The sequence below is a fragment of the Diachasma alloeum genome, unplaced genomic scaffold (genome assembly GCF_001412515.2).
Source record: "Diachasma alloeum isolate Michigan unplaced genomic scaffold, Dall2.0 Dall_scaffold_00313, whole genome shotgun sequence".
Taxonomy (NCBI): domain Eukaryota; kingdom Metazoa; phylum Arthropoda; class Insecta; order Hymenoptera; family Braconidae; genus Diachasma; species Diachasma alloeum.
In genome coordinates, this window is record NW_021680452.1 from 1,609,191 (window position 1) to 1,629,252 (window position 20,062).

At 35.0% G+C, this 20,062-nt stretch overlaps 2 protein-coding genes across 6 annotated transcripts in view; both read right to left on the reverse strand.

Moving 5' to 3' along the window:
• Positions 1 to 12,648, reverse strand: part of LOC107039945 (putative tricarboxylate transport protein, mitochondrial) — a 14,291-nt gene extending 1,643 nt beyond the window's left edge. Inside the window, exons 1-4 of one of the 2 annotated variants that reach the window (XM_015259812.1) lie at positions 12,490 to 12,648; positions 11,229 to 11,318; positions 7,812 to 8,246; positions 962 to 1,182 (exon numbers count right to left, since the gene is read on the reverse strand). In XM_015259812.1, the coding sequence (XP_015115298.1) occupies positions 962 to 1,182; positions 7,812 to 8,246; positions 11,229 to 11,318; positions 12,490 to 12,547 (804 nt within the window). In that variant the 5' untranslated portion in view covers positions 12,548 to 12,648. Of the gene's footprint in view, positions 1 to 961; positions 1,183 to 7,811; positions 8,247 to 11,228; positions 11,319 to 12,399 lie in introns of both variants that reach the window. The other variant, XM_015259813.1, reaches the window with a different exon arrangement.
• A 2,256-nt stretch (positions 12,649 to 14,904) lies between these two features.
• LOC107039947 (SWI/SNF-related matrix-associated actin-dependent regulator of chromatin subfamily B member 1) lies at positions 14,905 to 19,984 on the reverse strand. Of its 4 annotated transcripts, none has more exons than XM_015259817.2 (3): positions 19,603 to 19,984; positions 16,886 to 17,366; positions 14,905 to 15,723 (listed from the first exon to the last, which is right to left on the reverse strand). In XM_015259817.2, the coding sequence occupies exons 2-3, from the start codon at positions 17,335 to 17,337 to the stop codon at positions 15,066 to 15,068; spliced, it is 1,110 nt and encodes a 369-aa protein (XP_015115303.1). In that variant the 5' UTR covers positions 17,338 to 17,366; positions 19,603 to 19,984; the 3' UTR covers positions 14,905 to 15,065. The 4 variants fall into 4 exon arrangements, with proteins under 4 accessions (XP_015115303.1, XP_015115301.1, XP_015115302.1 ...); XM_015259815.2 differs by having other exon boundaries at positions 19,627 to 19,983; XM_015259816.2 differs by lacking the exon at positions 19,603 to 19,984 and adding an exon at positions 19,002 to 19,203.
• Between the last annotated feature and the right edge of the window lie 78 nt (positions 19,985 to 20,062).

Consider the following 20,062-nt stretch of genomic DNA (forward strand, 5'->3'; position numbering starts at 1 on the left):
CCCCCGCTCTTGCCAAACTCAAATAAATGTCGTTTTCCTAAAGAGTACGACTAAACTCTCTATGTAATTCCAATTTTTTTCCAACAGTGTATCTGAACTATTATAGGGAAGTATTGAGGCTTGTGAATATCAAACTTGAAAAGAAGTATTAATGAAATATTTTATTTCATTCTATTATGCTTATAGTCGTTTGATTGTCTCGGTAATTACTCATTTAAAGATGAAATGTCGAAAAACATTTTTCTGAGAGAAACGATTGTCTACAAAAAAGATTTCTGAATATTTTATTTTAAAATCAGTCCTTGCCAAGTTAATTACACCCAGAGAAATAGTTTATCTGGATTAAGGCCCGGGTGTACTATCTTTCGAATGTTATCTGGATTTTTTTCATCTTTTGTAATCCAAAATTGTCAATTGAGTGGTATATCATGTAGAAATTCCCAAAAATTATGACAGAATGATAAAAAAAATAGAAAAAACTTGAACTTTTTCAAAGAGAGTTTTTAATTGAGATTCAGAATAAGTTGAAAAAGATGGAAATTACAAATACCTGATTTGCTGCGGCAAATTATCTATTAGCTGTCATTTTCCATAGTGGATAACAAAACACTAACTTCTCATGGGAAGTGACAGCTAGGTATCTCAATTGTCAAAACAGTGGTATGTAGTCATCTGCCATTTTTATGCGATAAAAGTGTGATTAAAAAAATCTCCAAAATATTACAACTTTTTTCAAAGAGCTTTTTCCGTAATAAATGTCTCTGTGCAGTGTGGGAAAAGATTTACGAAATCAGTCTTCTCCCTGCATGATATTGGGTGACAAGCCGCCATTTGTCACCATAAATCAGATACATTCCTGTGGGTGTAGCGTTTTCGCATTGTTAACTTGAATAATTGTTTTATTCCGAGTTTAGTGACATAAACTTGCTGTTATTTGGGAAGGAGAGGAGACAGTAATTACCTGCATCCTGGTCTTCACAACGTCGATTGGTGTGTTACCATAAACAGAAGCTGCGCCAGCACAAGCTCCGAAAAATCCAACGACGAGTTTAGGCACAGGTTTATTATTGTCACCGCCTCGGTACCAATCCTTGCATGATTCCATGACGAAAAATCGGATTGCCTGGTTGGAACCTTGTTTCATTATTGTTGGCACTAGTCCCTGATAAACTCCTTTGAATCCTGTAATGATAAAAATAGTTTAAATAAAAACTTTTTCTCAATTTCGACCCAGGTTTTTTTTTAAGTTTGCGAATTTAAGATTTCTGCTGAAATGCTCTTTAGAGTAGTGTAGACATGACTTAAATTCTGTCGTGAATTGGTAAACTAAGATAAGTGCACTTAAAAGAAAAATATTTTTTTTTGTCAAATTGCTTCCACAAATTATTGGAAAGTAATTTAGCCAAAGAACGCATTTTCGAAAAAAATGCATTTATCCTAGTTTATCAATTCACCACAGAATTTTGAAGACGAAAATCTGAAATCAATTCTAAACGAAAAGTTGATATGAATAAAAACATTCTGGTTGAGTTTATACTCAATTGGTATTATTGATAATAGTATTATTGATAATAATTAATTAAACAATAGCAAGATAGCACAGTCTTCTGAGAAAATGAATTTTTCGAGATTAGAAAGAAGATTAAAATGCAGAAAAAATCCACAAAAATGGGGGAAAAAATCAATAAAAATGTTATGACTAATACAAAAATTATCATCAGTGTCAAACTTTTGTGATAAATAATTTATGTTTCTGGGTACCCCAAATATATAGGATCTCCTAATCCAACGAGCAATTATTATTTAAGAAAATAAATGTAGCGAAAATTCGATGGGTTAATGTTTTACGCTCATTCATGTAAAAAATTCATGTAAAAAATCATCAATGATGAATAATTTTTTTTCGGGCATTAAAAATCAAATTGATGATAAATATAAAATATAAAGAAAATAAAAATAAATAAATTATAAAATTTAAATAATTTAAATTTAATAATTAATTAAATTTAAATTAATTTTTCCTCACTGCACCCAACGACTTACGTGGAGTTTCGATATACTACTTTAAGTAAGGAAATTAGTCTTTTATATTTTTCTTGCAATAAATTCCGTTAAAAATTTGGTTATTTAATTTGATAATGAAAGAGACTAAGAGTAATTAAATGAGTCTTGCGAACACCTCAGAGTGATTTAGAGAATAGTATCGAGGCATTTTTTTTCGTCAAACTCCCTACAAATTACTACTGCATTTTTACATTTGTCTCTCGCATGAAGTTCCCTCTTATCTCCTCGACTCGTCATTATCACTCTAATGAGTGGCACCAACAAACTCATCAGTATTCATAAGACAAGTGAATATTTTCATTCAGAAATTTTTAATCATGGTGAGAATCCTTGCGCAGAGTTTTCGTCTACGTAAACAGCATTGAATTGCCCCGTTTTTTGTATTCTTTTTTAGTTACGAAAACAGCCAGGAACTTTGACCACTCGTGTGTTCCAACGTTACGAGACATTGTGATTCAGTCAAGGTGAGAAATCCCAGCACCCGTTACTGTGTTCAATGACTGAGTTTATTTAAGTGCAAATGCTCATCATCCGATATTGCAATTTTTTTCTTTTTTCCTGAGAATTATCATCGGATTGCATCGCGGATCCGCAGATGCTCTATCTGTGCTATCGCTCTCGTGGCGTCAAATTATGTAACGAGATTACATTGGAGTTATGAGTGAGAGGGAGCATATATCAAAAAACAATTCTACTTAGGGGAGGGTGGGGCAAAATGGAACTGTGGGGCAAAATGGAATAGCGGGGCAAAATGGAACGTGGGGCAAAATGAAACGGTACAAAAAATTTCTTATCCCAAGAAATTTCTCCTCAAGAGATGAAATATTTGGCAGAAGAAATTAGTTTTGTGATATTATGACGATTTTATGATAAAATGAGATAAAATGTGACATTTTCCTCTCCTTTAGTAGGCTAAATAGTTGAAAGAAAACTGAAATTTCATGAGCAGTTGCCTAAATATTTTCAAAACAATGACTGATTTCGATACAGGAGAAAAATAATGAAAATTCATTGGAATTCGAAATTTTTGAAGAGCAGAAAGATGATAATTCCTCAACTCATCTTAATTTTCAATCAAAACATTAGTAAACTTTAGTAAATTAAATCATATAATGTATTCTTCACTTTTCAATCAATTGAAAATTCAAAAATTCATTTACCTTAACGTTCCAGATTTCTATTAATTTTCAAGAAAAGGGGTGAGTGGGGCAAAATGGAACGGTAGTGAATTTTGGTTTTAAAAAATTATAGGACCTTTTTTTAATATTCAATTTATTCATAGAACAATAATAATACTCCAAAGGTCTTATTTATTTATCTATAATCGTCTATTACTCTATAATTGAATTTACAGACATATCAGATTTTTCTTCAGTTGTTTAACCTTGAATTATCTTTTTTACAATGAAGATAGCAAAATTTTTATAATGACCTTTTTTATAGCCCTTGAAATTCTCTACAAAAAGGTCCTTATCAAAATTCTCCTATCTCCCTTAGATTACAAGATAGCGATAACTATAGAGTGGACTGATGTCACTGACTTAACCCCGAATCATCATTTATGTCATTAGGCCCGATAAACCGCGATTCTAACCTCGCTTTGCTCGGTTAGATCGCGGCTTTCGGGCCCAATGACATAAAATATCGTATGTCACACGGCGATAATAGTATATTATGTCATCAGGCGATAAAAGTATTATCTGGCGAATGTGGCTTTATAATCCGAGCCGAAGGCTTCGCCCCCCCCCGCCGGGGCCTGCGGCCCCTGATGGACCCCGCTTCTGCGCCCCCACCCCACCACCTCATCCGGCCTTCGTGACAAAAAATAGTATATGTCATACGGACCGTGACGCCGGTTTGCGATTCGTGTGACATAATATACTATTACCACTTCGCTACTGAATTTATAAACATGAAGAGATCAATTTTAGAACAGAAAAAATCATCAATTCAAGAACAGGAATGTTTTCAATTTTCTAGTTGGTTCAGAATAACAGAGAAAAGTAGACCGAAATTATGACATGAGAATAATTGACATCACATGATGTCACGTGTTCTTCAAACCTGACGGACTCTAAAACGTGATGTCATGTGACGCCCCAAAAAAGTCTATTGACATAGTGTCTTAAAATCAATTATATCATCACTGAGATAATGGAATAATTGATCGATTTTCATCCATCCCTCTTGTACCCATTAATTGTTGAATGATATTAATTAGATCAATTCGAGAACACGTGATGCTATGGGAAAATTCCAAAGGATTTTCACTGCGAGAATTTTGTTTGCTACAAAAAGTCTCTTGCCATTTCCTCCCAAAAACAGTAATTTCCCAGATAACGAGCTAATTAACTCACTCTACCGCTGAATACATCTTATTAAATCCCAAATCAGCCTTTGGCGCTCACGAGTACATTATCCCACATAATTCTACAGATAACTCTTATCAGTTGCGAAATTTATTTGTTCTCAACTGCATTAGCAAATAAAAGTCAATGGAGTCAATGAGTTTTACAATGCAAAATCGACAAGGACTACTTTTTTAAATAACAAAAAAAGAGAAGTCAAAAAAAGATTCATTAAGTATTGAAAGGAGCAAAAACAATTCGATCATATTACTGAACGATATAACTTGGGTTTATTATACTATGAGATCACTTTTCCTGGAGAGACCCGCCTGTGGGGTCTTGCGACGAAACTCTAGTCGAATGTTTACTAAAAATATAAACATATGATAAAGCCTGGTGAGAAAGAAACCATAATAAAAAGGCTATGGTCTTTGTGACTTCGATATTCTTTATTCAGTTCTGCGACTGTTCTCGATGCGAGAACACGTGCTAATAAAAACCAAATCTAATTGCTCTAACAAAAGTGTCTTTTATTTATTCACCTGGCTTCCAATAAACCAATATTAAGGATTTATGATTGAAACTAGTTTTTTTTAAACTATAAAAATAACAATAGATTCATATATTCTATTTTTATTAATCTATTATAAGAATGCGTTAATTATTTCAATTTCAAATGCATTGAATTTAATGGATTTTGAAGGACGAACAGAAAATAAATTAATGATCGTTAAATGATCTATAACTGACGATTAAAGTTATGAATAGTCAACGAACGATTAATTATTTATTTTATGCATCTTTAACGAGATTCGTCACAAGAAGCTGGCGACTGGCCATCGCCCGAGGGCCTTCAGCCTGATATTGTCATTTTCTATGCAACACCTTGAAATAATTAATTATTAAGGTCAATTCTCAGTTGGCACTTTGCTTCAATCATCCTGAGACTTACCGAATTACCAATTATTGTTTTTTTTCTGTATGCTTTTGGTTCTATGTTTTATTATGCGAACTCGGTTAGCATTAGGTTATGCTAATCCACTCTGAACCTGCCAATTTGTTTTCCATATTTTTATTCCCATATTTTTATTTTTTATATCTTTACTATGGTTCCTTAACCCCTCTTGTACGGGTTGGATGTATGGCATCAACCCATGAAAATATGAATGACTCTCTTTGCAATTGATTATTTCCAAAACTACGGAATTTAACTCAACCAAATAAATAACAACGAAAGAAGTAATACTGTAGCTTCAATTACATATCGGTTTCATAATTTTCCATTGATCAGAAATCATTACATTCTACACTGAGAGAAAAACGACAAAGTTCTCAAACAAGTCTTACTTGTGCCAAGAAAATAGTTTTTTGAAAATTATCAAAAAAGGATGTTTTTGTGCCAAACATGCAGAGAGTGCCCCGGAATGAAAATTTTTTGTCGCAAAAATAGATTTAGTAGTTCATAACAAATTGCATTCTCTGTACACGCAAGAAATGTCATTTCTAGCACCACTCCTTCGTTTTTCGATACTCCCATACGTATGTTGCTCCCGAAAAATCTTTGTTTTATGCGGAGCAAGGGATAGTAGTTTTTCGTTCCGGCTGTCTAATAATCACAGACGAGAAATGAACCCTTAAATGAAACAATAATAATTATATGATAGCAATCTTGTAACTTCGGGATAAAATATTTGTTGATAAATTTTCCTGTATATGAGATATTTTCATCCTGAAAAGGCGCCGTCTGGGGTGAATTATCCGCCTCTTGAGCCAAATATTTCGTTGCTGTCGAAAGCAGAACAATTATTCATGTTTGAGACTTTCAAATTCGAACCAAACAAATTATTTTTTGGAAATTTTCAACTAGCGATTTTGTTGGCCCAAACAAGACTTGTTTAACAACGTGTTTGTTTTTCTCGCAGTGTAGTTGTATTAATCGTACTCCAAGCTTGGATACAAAAAGGCCCCGTCCGTGAGGGGCTAATCGTTTATCTTGGTTTTGTTAGGCTTATGCTTTTGTCTTCATTTTGCGTAAAATGGACACTTTTGACTTTTTTAAAAATATTAGTGACGAGTTGAAATGTTGATGAAATTTAATAATTTTTTTTTCAATACAAAGAACAATTCTTTCACTTTGAGATGGGCCTAAACTGACCTCTATTGTTACATTTGTTTCTGAGTTATGAATAATTTTAAAAAAGTCTAAAGTGTCCATTTTACCCTACCTTCCCCTACTTTCGAACGTTATCTCGGTGTTTTTTTTTTCATCTTTCGTCATCTGAAATTGTCAATTAAGTCCTGCATTATGCAGAAGTTTTGAAAAATTATGAATGAATATTTAAAAAAAAGTAGAAAAAATTCTTAATTTTTTCAAAGAGCATTTTTAATTTATATTTAGAATAAGTTGAATAACAAGAAATTGAAAAATGTATCTGATTTACGGTGACAAATGGCGACCTGTCACCCAATATCATGCAGGGTGAAGACTGATTTCGTAAATCTTTTCCCGCACTGCACAGAGACACTTATTACGGAAAAGGCTCTTCGAAAAAAGTTGTAATATTTTGGAGAATTTTTTAATCACACTTTTATCACATAAAAATGGCNCTTTCGAACGTTATCTCGGTGTTTTTTTTTTCATCTTTCGTCATCTGAAATTGTCAATTAAGTCCTGCATTATGCAGAAGTTTTGAAAAATTATGAATGAATATTTAAAAAAAAGTAGAAAAAATTCTTAATTTTTTCAAAGAGCATTTTTAATTTATATTTAGAATAAGTTGAATAACAAGAAATTGAAAAATGTATCTGATTTACGGTGACAAATGGCGACCTGTCACCCAATATCATGCAGGGTGAAGACTGATTTCGTAAATCTTTTCCCGCACTGCACAGAGACACTTATTACGGAAAAGGCTCTTCGAAAAAAGTTGTAATATTTTGGAGAATTTTTTAATCACACTTTTATCACATAAAAATGGCAGATGACTACATAACACTGTTTTGAAAATTGAGATACCTAGCTGTCACTTCCAATGAGGAGTTACTGTTTTGTTATCCACCATGGAAAATGACAGTTAATAGATAATTTGCCACAGAGAATCAGATATTTGTAATTTCCACTTTTTTCAACTCATTCTGAATCTCAATTAAAAACGCTCTTTGAAAGAGTTCAGAATTTTTTCCATTTTTTTAATGATTCTATCATAATTTTTGGAAATTTCTACATGATGTACCACTCAATTGACAATTTTGGATTACAAAAGATGAAAAAAATGCAGATAACATTCGAAAGATAGTACACCCGGGCCTTAAGAGTAAACAATTCGATGAACGAAATCAATCAAGGGTCAAATGACTAAATTAATTGATTCATTGACTCAATGAAATGTGATGACTTACCATTTTCCTTAATAATGAGTCCAACCCCATGGAAGAACCCCCGGAATCGCGGATTGGTTGACCTCTGATCGTTGATGAATTTCACTTTAACAGTCTCCATAGGCGTAACGGCAAAAATAGCCTCGCAGACACCGGCGCAGAGACCGGCGAGGAGTCTCCTTTGGGCATTCAGCTTGCCATCGTCATCGACCAACTGCTTCTTCACGGTCTCGAAGGATCCGAATCTCACCGCGGATTTCGGTATCGAGCCGTAAACCAGGACTGACAGTCCTCGGTACAACCCAAGGACTCCATTTGTTTGCACTGTTTTTTTAATGCAGTCTACAATGCCCGAGTATTGCTTCCCAGCACCGGCTTTTCCATCCAATTGTAATTGAGTTTTGACGTATTCGGTAGGGTACGTTATGCAGATCTCAATTCCACCAGTGATTCCCCCTGAATAACAAATTGGGGGATCAGTGGATTTTTTTTGTCTCGTCTCTTGCACAAATGGAAATGAATTCAGGAAGATGAATATCTGGTTATTAATTCATCTGTTTCTTTAGTCATATTTTTATACAATTTTCCGCATATAATGTAATAGATTTATCTGATTATTTGAATTATTTCTCACAGAATTTTTTATCAAATCTGGTGATTATAAGATGGTTATAAAAAATTACTAAATAAATGATAGAATTGTTTCATCTAGTTAGTTCATCTTTTTTTGTCATTTTTATCATTTATTTTTCATTTATTCAAAAACTTTTAATGGTTTCAGGGCTACTTCAATTTCTTCAGAGTAAATTGGGGCGAGTGCACTCAGTCAATTATTTATCATGTTACCAGAACCATTAATTCATTCATTTATAGAAATGTTTTTTTATCATGGCAAATATTTTTTTTTTACGAAACCCATTTACGAATTTTTTTGAATGAATGCGTTGTTATGAGATTAATAATTAATCTGATTATTTTTTTTCTTTCTGGAGATCTCAATTTTACAGTGAATTTTTCAAGACTCGTTATTATCTCGTGACATTTTTATGATTTTCCTGTCCGAAAAATTTGAAAGGAGGCAGTAAATGCACTCGAACAATTTATCATCTGTTACTGGAACCATCAATTCATTCATTTATATAAATTTTAATTCATGGTAAAATTTTCTGCCAATTCTAAAAATCATTCCTATTAAATCTTTCATAAAATCAATGCATCCTTCAATATTTCCGAATTTTCTTGGATGATTCTGTTGTCATGAAATAAATCTAAATCTCAACTCCACCAGTGAGTTCTCATGAGCAAGTCATTAGAATTATCGTTCATATTTCGTTATGCAATTTCATTTCGTATTATTCTCACGATTATTTTATTTAAAGAATTCACTGTCGTGAGGTTTATAAATTGAAGGAAGAATGCCCTAAATTACGAGTCTAAAGCTCAAGAACACTCGGTCACTAGATTACCATTTGACACCAGACCTAGGAATTCATCCATTTATGCATTTTTCTATTCAATTTTTCGCTAGTTCTAAAAAACCATTTTCACTAAATTTTTCCTAAAATCAATGCATCCTTCAATTTTTCCAATTTTTTTGGATGATTGTATTAGAATGAAATAAATTATTCCTATTCATATCTAAATCTCAATTCCATCTGTAATTTTTTATGAACAAATCATGAGAATTATCGGTCAAACCTCGTTACCCAATTTCTTTTCGTATTATTGTCCCAATTATTTTATTTTAAAAATTCAATGGTTCAAGGTCCATCAATTGGAGCAAGAATATTCCAATTTAGTAGTCTCAAGTTCAAGGACACTCGGTCACTAGTTTACCGTCTGACACTCGAACCATCAATTCATTTATTTATCCATATTTCAATTCATCGTAAATTTTTTTAATAAATAAAAAAAAATCATTCTCATTAAATTTTTCAAAAAATCAATGAATCCTTCAACATTTACGAATGTTCGTGGATGATTATAATAGAATAAAATAAATTCGGTAGCGAGGCGGTAAAACGGTTTAAGTCGACTTATTTCCTAGAAGACTTTTTGAGGAATAGTTCCGAATCTAAGGAAGATAGCGAAATTTTTGTTATTACATTTGTTGTAGCTCTCAATCGGCTCTACAAAAAAGGTTATAACAAAAATTCTGCTATGTCCCTTAGATTTCGATATATTTATTGAAAACTAGTCAATAGTCAAAATTGACTTGTACCGTTTTACCACTTTACTACTGAATTATTGCTATTCATATCTACATCTCAATTCCACTACTAATTTTTTATGAACAAATCATTAGAACAAATAATTATGATCAGGGGAGGATAGGGTAAAATGGACACTTTTGACTTTTTAAAAAATATCCATAACTCAGAAACAGATTTATCAATTGAGCTCAGTCTCAGCTCATCACAAAGAGGAATCATTGTTTTTCAATTGAAAAATAAAATGACTCCATTTCATAAATAATTCAACACGTCATGAATATTTCAAAAAAAGTCCAGTGTTCATTTTACCCTCCCCTATTTCGTCTTAAAAATTCAATGTTTTAACGTGCATAAATTGGAGCAAGAATGTTCCAAATTAGTCGTCTCAAGTTCAAGGACACTCGGCCACCAGTTTACCGTCTGTCACCAGACCCATCAATTCATTAATTTATCCGTATTTCAATTCATCGTAAAATTTTTTGCTAATTAAAAAAAAATCATTCTCATTAAATTTTTCATAAAACCAACGAATCCTTCGATATTTTCGAACTTTCTTGGACCATCGCATAAGTATGAACTAAATTATTTCTGTTCATATCTAAATCTCAACTCCGCCAGCAATTTTTTATGAGAAAAAACCTCGTTCAATTCACTCACTCAATTTTCATCCGCGTTATTCTCCCAATTACTTCATTTACAAAATTAACGTCCCAAGGTTCATAAATTGGAGCAACAATGAACCCTGTCAACTGTTTATCATCTGTCACCGAAATTGAGGTTGGAACAACCACGAGACGCAACCGCTCTCACAACAAAAAGAGCAGAACAATACCTAGCATTCGAGAAACGCAAGTGACACGGAATTGTTAATTACCATTGAAAGAACTTGAATTGCAAATTACCCCCACCAAAAAAATAAAAAAACCACTCCAGACGTCCGTTTATTCTCCTAATGAAAATCTTACCTTGAGTTCACAACAAACAGCCCCGAAATGCAAACAAAAATGAGTAAAACACCACGAGAGAGCGAACGAATTCCGCGAAATAAAAAATTTAAATGACCTCTCGTCGACCGATAAATCCATAAACACTCGACGGATCCTAAAATAAAGCCCTCCAAAATTACGAAAAAACCCAGAGCGCTGTTGGAACGTATCGTGAGTCCATGAAATCCCGTAAACACAAGTGCAAAAATAAACTTCCAAGGTGAAAGTAACAAACTCACCGGCGATGATTCCCTTGACGCCGACGTTCGTCGTAGCCGGGGCGGCAGCGGCACGATCCTGGAGCCAAGGTCTCGACGGATAGGGATTGCCTGNAAAAATATCCATAACTCAGAAACAGATTTATCAATTGAGCTCAGTCTCAGCTCATCACAAAGAGGAATCATTGTTTTTCAATTGAAAAATAAAATGACTCCATTTCATAAATAATTCAACACGTCATGAATATTTCAAAAAAAGTCCAGTGTTCATTTTACCCTCCCCTATTTCGTCTTAAAAATTCAATGTTTTAACGTGCATAAATTGGAGCAAGAATGTTCCAAATTAGTCGTCTCAAGTTCAAGGACACTCGGCCACCAGTTTACCGTCTGTCACCAGACCCATCAATTCATTAATTTATCCGTATTTCAATTCATCGTAAAATTTTTTGCTAATTAAAAAAAAATCATTCTCATTAAATTTTTCATAAAACCAACGAATCCTTCGATATTTTCGAACTTTCTTGGACCATCGCATAAGTATGAACTAAATTATTTCTGTTCATATCTAAATCTCAACTCCGCCAGCAATTTTTTATGAGAAAAAACCTCGTTCAATTCACTCACTCAATTTTCATCCGCGTTATTCTCCCAATTACTTCATTTACAAAATTAACGTCCCAAGGTTCATAAATTGGAGCAACAATGAACCCTGTCAACTGTTTATCATCTGTCACCGAAATTGAGGTTGGAACAACCACGAGACGCAACCGCTCTCACAACAAAAAGAGCAGAACAATACCTAGCATTCGAGAAACGCAAGTGACACGGAATTGTTAATTACCATTGAAAGAACTTGAATTGCAAATTACCCCCACCAAAAAAATAAAAAAACCACTCCAGACGTCCGTTTATTCTCCTAATGAAAATCTTACCTTGAGTTCACAACAAACAGCCCCGAAATGCAAACAAAAATGAGTAAAACACCACGAGAGAGCGAACGAATTCCGCGAAATAAAAAATTTAAATGACCTCTCGTCGACCGATAAATCCATAAACACTCGACGGATCCTAAAATAAAGCCCTCCAAAATTACGAAAAAACCCAGAGCGCTGTTGGAACGTATCGTGAGTCCATGAAATCCCGTAAACACAAGTGCAAAAATAAACTTCCAAGGTGAAAGTAACAAACTCACCGGCGATGATTCCCTTGACGCCGACGTTCGTCGTAGCCGGGGCGGCAGCGGCACGATCCTGGAGCCAAGGTCTCGACGGATAGGGATTGCCTGGAACTCCCCTCGGTGACGCTGGAGACAACTGTTTCGACAACCAGGTCGGATCCATTTTTTAAATTATTTTTTTTTAATTCTAGTGTGATCACTTGTTTATTTAGAAAAATAAATATAGATTTATTTGTGGGGCACTTGGCCACCTCCTACCGTCGGCCGCCGGAGGAGAACTGGAATTACTGCGTGAAAGCTAAATCGCCCCCCACCCACGCTCGCCCCCCCCAGTGCAACCCCCTCTGCATGGATGAGTTGTTATCATTCGATGCTCACTATTATCTCAAAACCCATTTTTTTGCCGTTCGTTGTCAGTATCAATGGTTTTTCTAGTTCTTACATTCATTTTTACTGGCGAACGGACGCTTCGCGCCCGTCACTGGATTAATTTATACTATTTCATTTTATTTCCATTTCCGTCTTTGGAATTAAATTAATTTAATTTTATCCTTTTTCTCATCTTAATAATTTTTAATTATCCGTACAAAAAACAAAAATCGTAAAGATGATGATGATGATGATTATTCAATAATAATTATAATATTATGATGATTATTAATAATAATAATAATTATTATTATTTATGAATAAATAATTCATAAAATAAGAATAAAAAATTGTTGGATTTCAATTTGCTGATGGAAAGTTATTGATGATTAAAAAAGGCCCATTTTCCCCTCGCTCACCTATTGACAAAATTATTGAATTGAAGAAAATGTTTTTTCTTGTACATATTCGAATGATTTTTCTAAATGATTCCGATGTTATAAAATTATATAGTGTTGTCGATTTCTGGAAATCTCAATTCCAGTGATAATTGTCCGTAAAAAAACAGGAATCATAAAAAATATGATGATGATCTTGTTCCGTCTTATTTTAGTGAATTATTTATTCATAAAATAAGAATAAAAAATTGTTGGATTTCAATTTGTTGATCGAAAGTTATTGATGATTAAAAAGGCCCATTTTCCCCTCGCTCACCTATTGACAAAATTAGTGAATTAGAGAAAATGTTTTTTCTTATGCATATTCGAATGATTTTTATAAATGATTCCGATGTTATAAAATTATTTAGTGTTGCCCATTTCTGGAAATTTCAATTCCAGTGATAACTGTCGATAGAAAAATAGAAAAGCGTAAAAATAATTATTTACACTTCGCTATTCTCTCGTTAATGTTTCTTTGTATCATTTTTATAAATTATAAGTCATTTGATTTTTCAATTTTTCAAAATTTGATTTAAATTTCTCGAGAAATCCTGTGAAAAGAAAAAGTAAGAAGCTTAATATTTTCCTCTTTCGATCACTACACAATCCTCGGATGATTAAAATGTTTCATTTTCCCCTCCGTTCACTCCTCACCTTTCGGTAAAAATATGGGATTGAAGGAATTTTTTCTTATCCATTCGAATGATGGGAAGGGCATTCGAATGAAATGAGGGGGAATGACTCATTGAGAATGTTGTGGAGATATTATCATGGACATAGTTCGGAAAACGATGGTTCTATTGGACAGTCTCAAAGAATGGTTTTCATGAGGTATTTGAACAGCTCCAAAAATATTTTCTAGACATTTTTTCTTCCGAGCGATCATTGGTAGGTAATTTTATCAACTTCGATCGTTTCTTATTTTTTCATTTGTCACTGAAAATGTTGACGGAAATAATTCTGTTCGCTTATTCGGGGGATTGGGAAGGGATTCGGGAAAATTTCAGTTTTTTCATCGGCGAATAGAGGCATTATAATCGTCAAATTTCCGGTAAGGATCAGTAACATGTTCACCGAAATTTCAACGAATTTTATCAATGAAAATTTATGTTTTCATCAAAAAATCCGTGGAAAGTATAAATTTCAGTTTTATTATTCTGGGAAAATTAATGAAAAATCAGAAGAATTCAGAGAAACCTCTCCTTGAATTCCAGATTCCTTTGAATTTTCAGGGAATTCATTCAAAAATTCCTGCAATTTCAAGAACTTTATAGGAATTCCCTGGAAATTCAAGGGAATTTGGCAGTGAATATTCATTTTTACATGAAAATTCATGTAAATTGTGAAGTTTTCATGAGTGTTTTTACAATTGTTATTTTTACCCTTGTGACTCCTAGTTTCTGACTCCCATGACCCTTATTTGGAACCTTAATCTGACCCTGGGACCCTTATTCTGATCCTCACGACGATTATTTTGATACCTGTGACCCTTATTTCGACTCTTGTGGCCCTCAATTTTGCAGCCTCAATTTCGAGACCAAATATTCATCACCAGAAGTCGATTTGGATTTTTACAATACAGAGAGATTACGAACCTATAGGATTCCATGCAGAATCACTCTGTACCAATGTCCTCGGGACTCCTTTATATGATTTTTTCATCCGTGCAAAATCCCAAAGAACAAAATAATTAAAAAAAGGAAACCTCCACCTCCTTTCAAAAACATTTATTAACCAAAAGTGCTCAGAATTAAATTGAAAAAATGTTTAATTCCACTGAAATCTTAAATGCTGAAACCTAGTTTATTTTTAAACACAAATTCGGCCGTGAAAACGACCACGCCACATTCTCGTCTTTTGTTCCCCTTGAATTTACCACCCAGGGGTAGTATTGGCAAGTCTCCTCATGCGTCGAGTGTTCCTGTCCTGATCCCTGATCTTCTTCTCCATCTCAGCATCAGTGAGTGTCTCGAGGAAAGGCGCCCACTGGTCAGCCTCTGAGGGAGGTCTGAAGGGCACTTCAACGGTTGGCAGTGGAGCCTCAGAGAAGGCGTAAGTCCTCTGATGCCACGACAATTGGCCCCTGACACTGTAAGCAATTGCAGTCACGAATTCCCCTCCAAGTCCCAATTCTGCGCAGAGTTTCATGGCGAATTTCTCAGGATTGTTCTCCTTCTCTGACATGTCCCATTCCACTTGATCCACCAGCGATGTGTTCCCCACATGAATGTTCAGCTTGATGATGACTCGCTGGTCGCACTGATCCTCCAAAATTGTCTCCTGGGGGAAGGCCTCGATCTGCTGTCTGATTGCCTGGGCTATTGCTGGAACGAAGGTCAAGGGGTTGAGATCCAGGTCGTCGCAGAGAACCTCTGCGAATTGCTCTGGGGTTATGAGACTCTCGTTCTTGTTCCATGTGAAGGTGTCACGTAATTTCTGGCCCTCGATCTCCATGTCCAGACGGATGGGCACCAGCAACTCTTGTTGGGCTGCGTTCTCCAGATTCGCTGAAGGATCTGTGTCGTCGAAGCTAGGGGAGAGAGGATTTTATCAGTGGTTTGTGAGAGATTTGATTGGTGGAGGTTTTAAGAGGGATTCGTCGATTATTTTTGAGATATCTGAGGAAAAAGGGATTTGGAGAGAAATTCGGAGGGACAATTTTGTGGGTAATTTTGGAAGCTACAGAAAATGTCTGTTTGAAACACAGCTAGAGTATCCAGACTGAGAAGACAAGAGTTTTTTGAGAGGTACGTTTTTAAAGCCCGGATGTACTACTTTTCGAACGTTATCTCGATTTTTTTTTTCATCTTTCGTCATCTGAAATTGTCAATTGAGTCCTGCATCATGCAGAATTTTTGAAAAATTATGACTGAATAATCAAAAAAAGTAAAAAAAATTCTTAATTTTTTCAAAGAGCATTTTTAATTTATATTCAGAATAAGTTGAATAACAAGAAATTCAAAAATGTATCTGATTTACGGTGATAAATGGCGGCCTGTCACCCAATATCATGCAGAGGGAAGACTGATTTCGTAAATCTTTTCCCACACTGCACAGAGACATTTATTACGGAAAAGGCTCTTTGAAAAAAGTTGTAATATTTTGAAGAATTTTTTAATCACACTTTTATCACATAAAAATGGCAGATGACTACATACCACTGTTTTGAAAATTGAAATACCTAGCTGTCACTTCCCATGAGGAGTTAGTGTTTTGTTATCCACCATGGAAAATGACAGCTAATAGATAATTTGCCACAGCGAATCAGATATTTGTAATTTCCACTTTTTTCGACTCATTCTGAATCTCAATTAAAAACGCTTTTTGAAAAAGTTCAGAATTGTTTCTATTTTTTTTTATCATTCTATCATAATTTTTGGGAATTTCTACATGATGAATCACTCAATTGACAATTTTGGATTACGAAAGATGAAAAAAATCCAGATAACATTCGAAAGATAGTACACCCGGGCCTTAGACCGTTTTACCATTTCGCTACTGAATTGTAAGATGAATTCACCCAGACACTTTGCAGAAGATCACGAGATCTTGTTTAAAATTCATGAAGTTGAAAACAAAAATCACGACATTTTCTCCTCAACTCACTCATCATCAGACTACTGTCACCTCTAAGAAAATGTTGAGAATCAATTCGTTCTCTCGTATCGATTGAAATCCAAACGTAAATTTACCACAAGGGGAATGTCCTGACTTTCTTATTGTGAACTCTGTTCCGATTGATGGGTGTAGCTTGTGGCACAGCATCCAAATGCGAGCTGTTAGGTAAGCTAGGCACCCAGGGCATCGTTTTCTTGGACTTGCCCTCCCGCGGGGCAGGCGGTTCAGTGGAGTGTACAGACACAGCCTTATATTTATCGTCATTCCCCTCGATTATGTCCTCTACTTCACTGGCTCTCAGCAGGGAAACACTCGAGGCCAAGACGTGTTGACTCAGCCCCAGCTCCACCAATTTCTTCCTCTCGTCGTTTGTGATAGATCTTCTGTACATCCCTGGGTAGCGTTTGTAGAGGGATCCACGGAAGAGGCGAAGGTAGTTACCCACCTCTGAACCGATGCAGTAGTACTCCCCATTTTCCTCGACTTGAAAACTTATGGGCTTGTCACCGTACGTCCTCAACGCCATTTTTAGGTTTTTTTTATTGACTTGTTCCACTGGAAAAAATAATTATTATGAATGCGACGCATACAAGGCAACTTCTTATCCTACGCTGAGGGAAAAATGACTGAGTTCTTAAAAAAGTCTTACTTGTGCCAAAAAAATTTTTTTTTAATTATCAAAAAAGAATTTTTTTGTGGCACACATGCAAAGAGTGCGCCGAGGTGGAAATTTTCTGTCGCAAAAATTGATTTGGTAATTTCAAAATAACTGTATTCTCCGTGGAAACAAGAAATTTCATTTCTAGCACTACTTCTTCGGTATTCGATACTCGTATCGGTTGAGTATGAATTTGGAGAGAACTGTCAAAAGATCTTTCTGTGGAAATTTCCTCGACTAGAAAAAATATGTCGATTTTTCTCACGATCTACCAGGTCCAGAGGTATTTATAGGATTTTTATTTGAATTCTAAAAATCACTAAAAAATATATAAAATACCTCATTTACTAACACATTTACTAATTCAACTCGACGGCTTTCGCAATTCTGGAATAAACTGATCGATTTTAGTGAATTAAGTGGGGAGCAATGAAGAATTCATTTCCTTGGCTCCAGTAACTCCAGAAAGAATGGATTAAAAAGTGATTTTCCATTACTCTACCAACTCGCGGATTTTACCCGATATTATAAACCTTGTAGAACACCGGAATCATCGGCAATTACTCGCATTGTTCACGATTTCCCCTCATTGTTGTGTTTTAGACGTTTTTGAGCGGTGGAGGCTACTCTCCGAACCGATATCTCGCCCTCAATTTCGATCAGAATCGCCTCGAAAATTAACCCTTAGGGGAGAGTGGGGCAAAATGGACACTTTAGACTTTTGTTTTAATTACTCATAACTGAGAAACAAATTTATCAATTGAGCTCAGTTTAGTCTCATCACAAAGGGAAAGAATTGTTCTTTGCAATGAAAAAAAAATTATTAAATTTTATCAACATTTCAACTCGTCATTAACATTTTTTAAAAAAGTCAAAAGTGCCCATTTTACCCCAACCTCCCCTACTACTTACATTACCACTTAATCTCTGTCTCACCTTCTATCAACACTTCTCCCCCAACAAAATCTTCATCAAAACTCCCAAATCAATCTTTATCCAGTAAATTTCATAATCCCTGTTAACTACGAATTTCGACAGAACTCTCAGAAAATCTTGGAAAATTATACAACTAGAAAAAATATCTTCATTTCTTCTCCAGATCTGCTAGATCCAGAGAAATTTACAAGGGTTTTATTTTAATTCTTTCAACTCTAGAAATTATTTCAAAATATTGAAAATCTCTCCAGCCCATTTCCTAATTCAATTCAAGCGTTTTTTGAAATTTTGTAATCAACGCATCCACTTTACTGAATTAAACCAAGAGCAATGAACTACTCATTTCCTCAACTCCATTATCTCCGTAAAAATCGATTTAAAAGCCATATTCCATCACTCGATCACCTCGTGGATTTTACCCGAATTTATAAACCTCCTGGAACACTGAAATCATCAGCAATTATTCGCATTGTTCACTATTTCCCCCTCATTGTTGTGTTTTAGACGTTTCGGAGCGGTGGAGACTACTCTCCGGACCCACATCTCCCCCCGAATTTCGGTCAGAATCACCTCGAAAATTAACCCTTACTACTTACATTACTGCTCAATCTCTGTCTCACCTTCTATCAACACTTCTCCCCCAAAAATATCAACAAAATCTTCATCAAAACTCCCAAATCAATCTTTATCCAGTAAATTTCATAATCCCTGTTAACTATGAATTTTGACAGAACTCTCAGAAAATCTTGGAAAATTCTACAACTAGAAAAAATCTTCATTTTTTCTCCAGATCTGCTAGATCCAGAGAAGTTTACAAAGGTTTTATTTTAATTCTTTCAACTCTAGAAATCGTTTCAAAATATAGAAAATCTCTCCAACCCATTTCCTAATTCAATTCAAGCGTTTTTTGCAATTTTGTGAACCAAGAGCAGTGAACAACTCATTTCCTCAACTCCATTATCTCCATAAAAATCGATTTAAAAGCCATATTCCATCACTCGATCACCTCGTGGATTTTACCCGAATTTATAAACCTCCTGGAACACTGAAATCATCAGCAATTATTCGCATTGTTCACTATTTCTCCCTCATTGTTGTGTTTTAGACGTTTCGGAGCGGTGGAGACTACTCTCCGGACCCACATCTCCCCCCGAATTTCGGTCAGAATCACCTCGAAAATTAACCCTTACTACTTACATTACTGCTCAATCTCTGTCTCACCTTCTATCAACACTTCTCCCCCAACAATATCAACAAAATCTGCATCAAAACCCCCAAATCAATCGTTTTTATAACCCCACTTTGGGAATGTCAATACACAAGCCACAACTCTCGGGCGGCGTCTCCACTTCGCTGACTGTGCATCCACTTCTGATTGGCTCCGCCATCACGGGGGATTCCCCGCCACTTTATGAACTCCACGAACTCACAAAAGTCGGCGAATCCTCGTGAAATTTTCTCTTTGAAGACGAAAAAACCCGACTGATTGCGGAGTAATTGTCAACAAATTCACGAAAACCGGACAAAAATAGACAATAACAATCCCGTAGAATCGTAAGGGCGTAAGAACTGTCTCTGCAGCTACAACGCATCCCCTTTTACCCCATAACTGTAAACGACGGGACTTTGGCGTGAGGCGATTGGTTCATGCGCGATC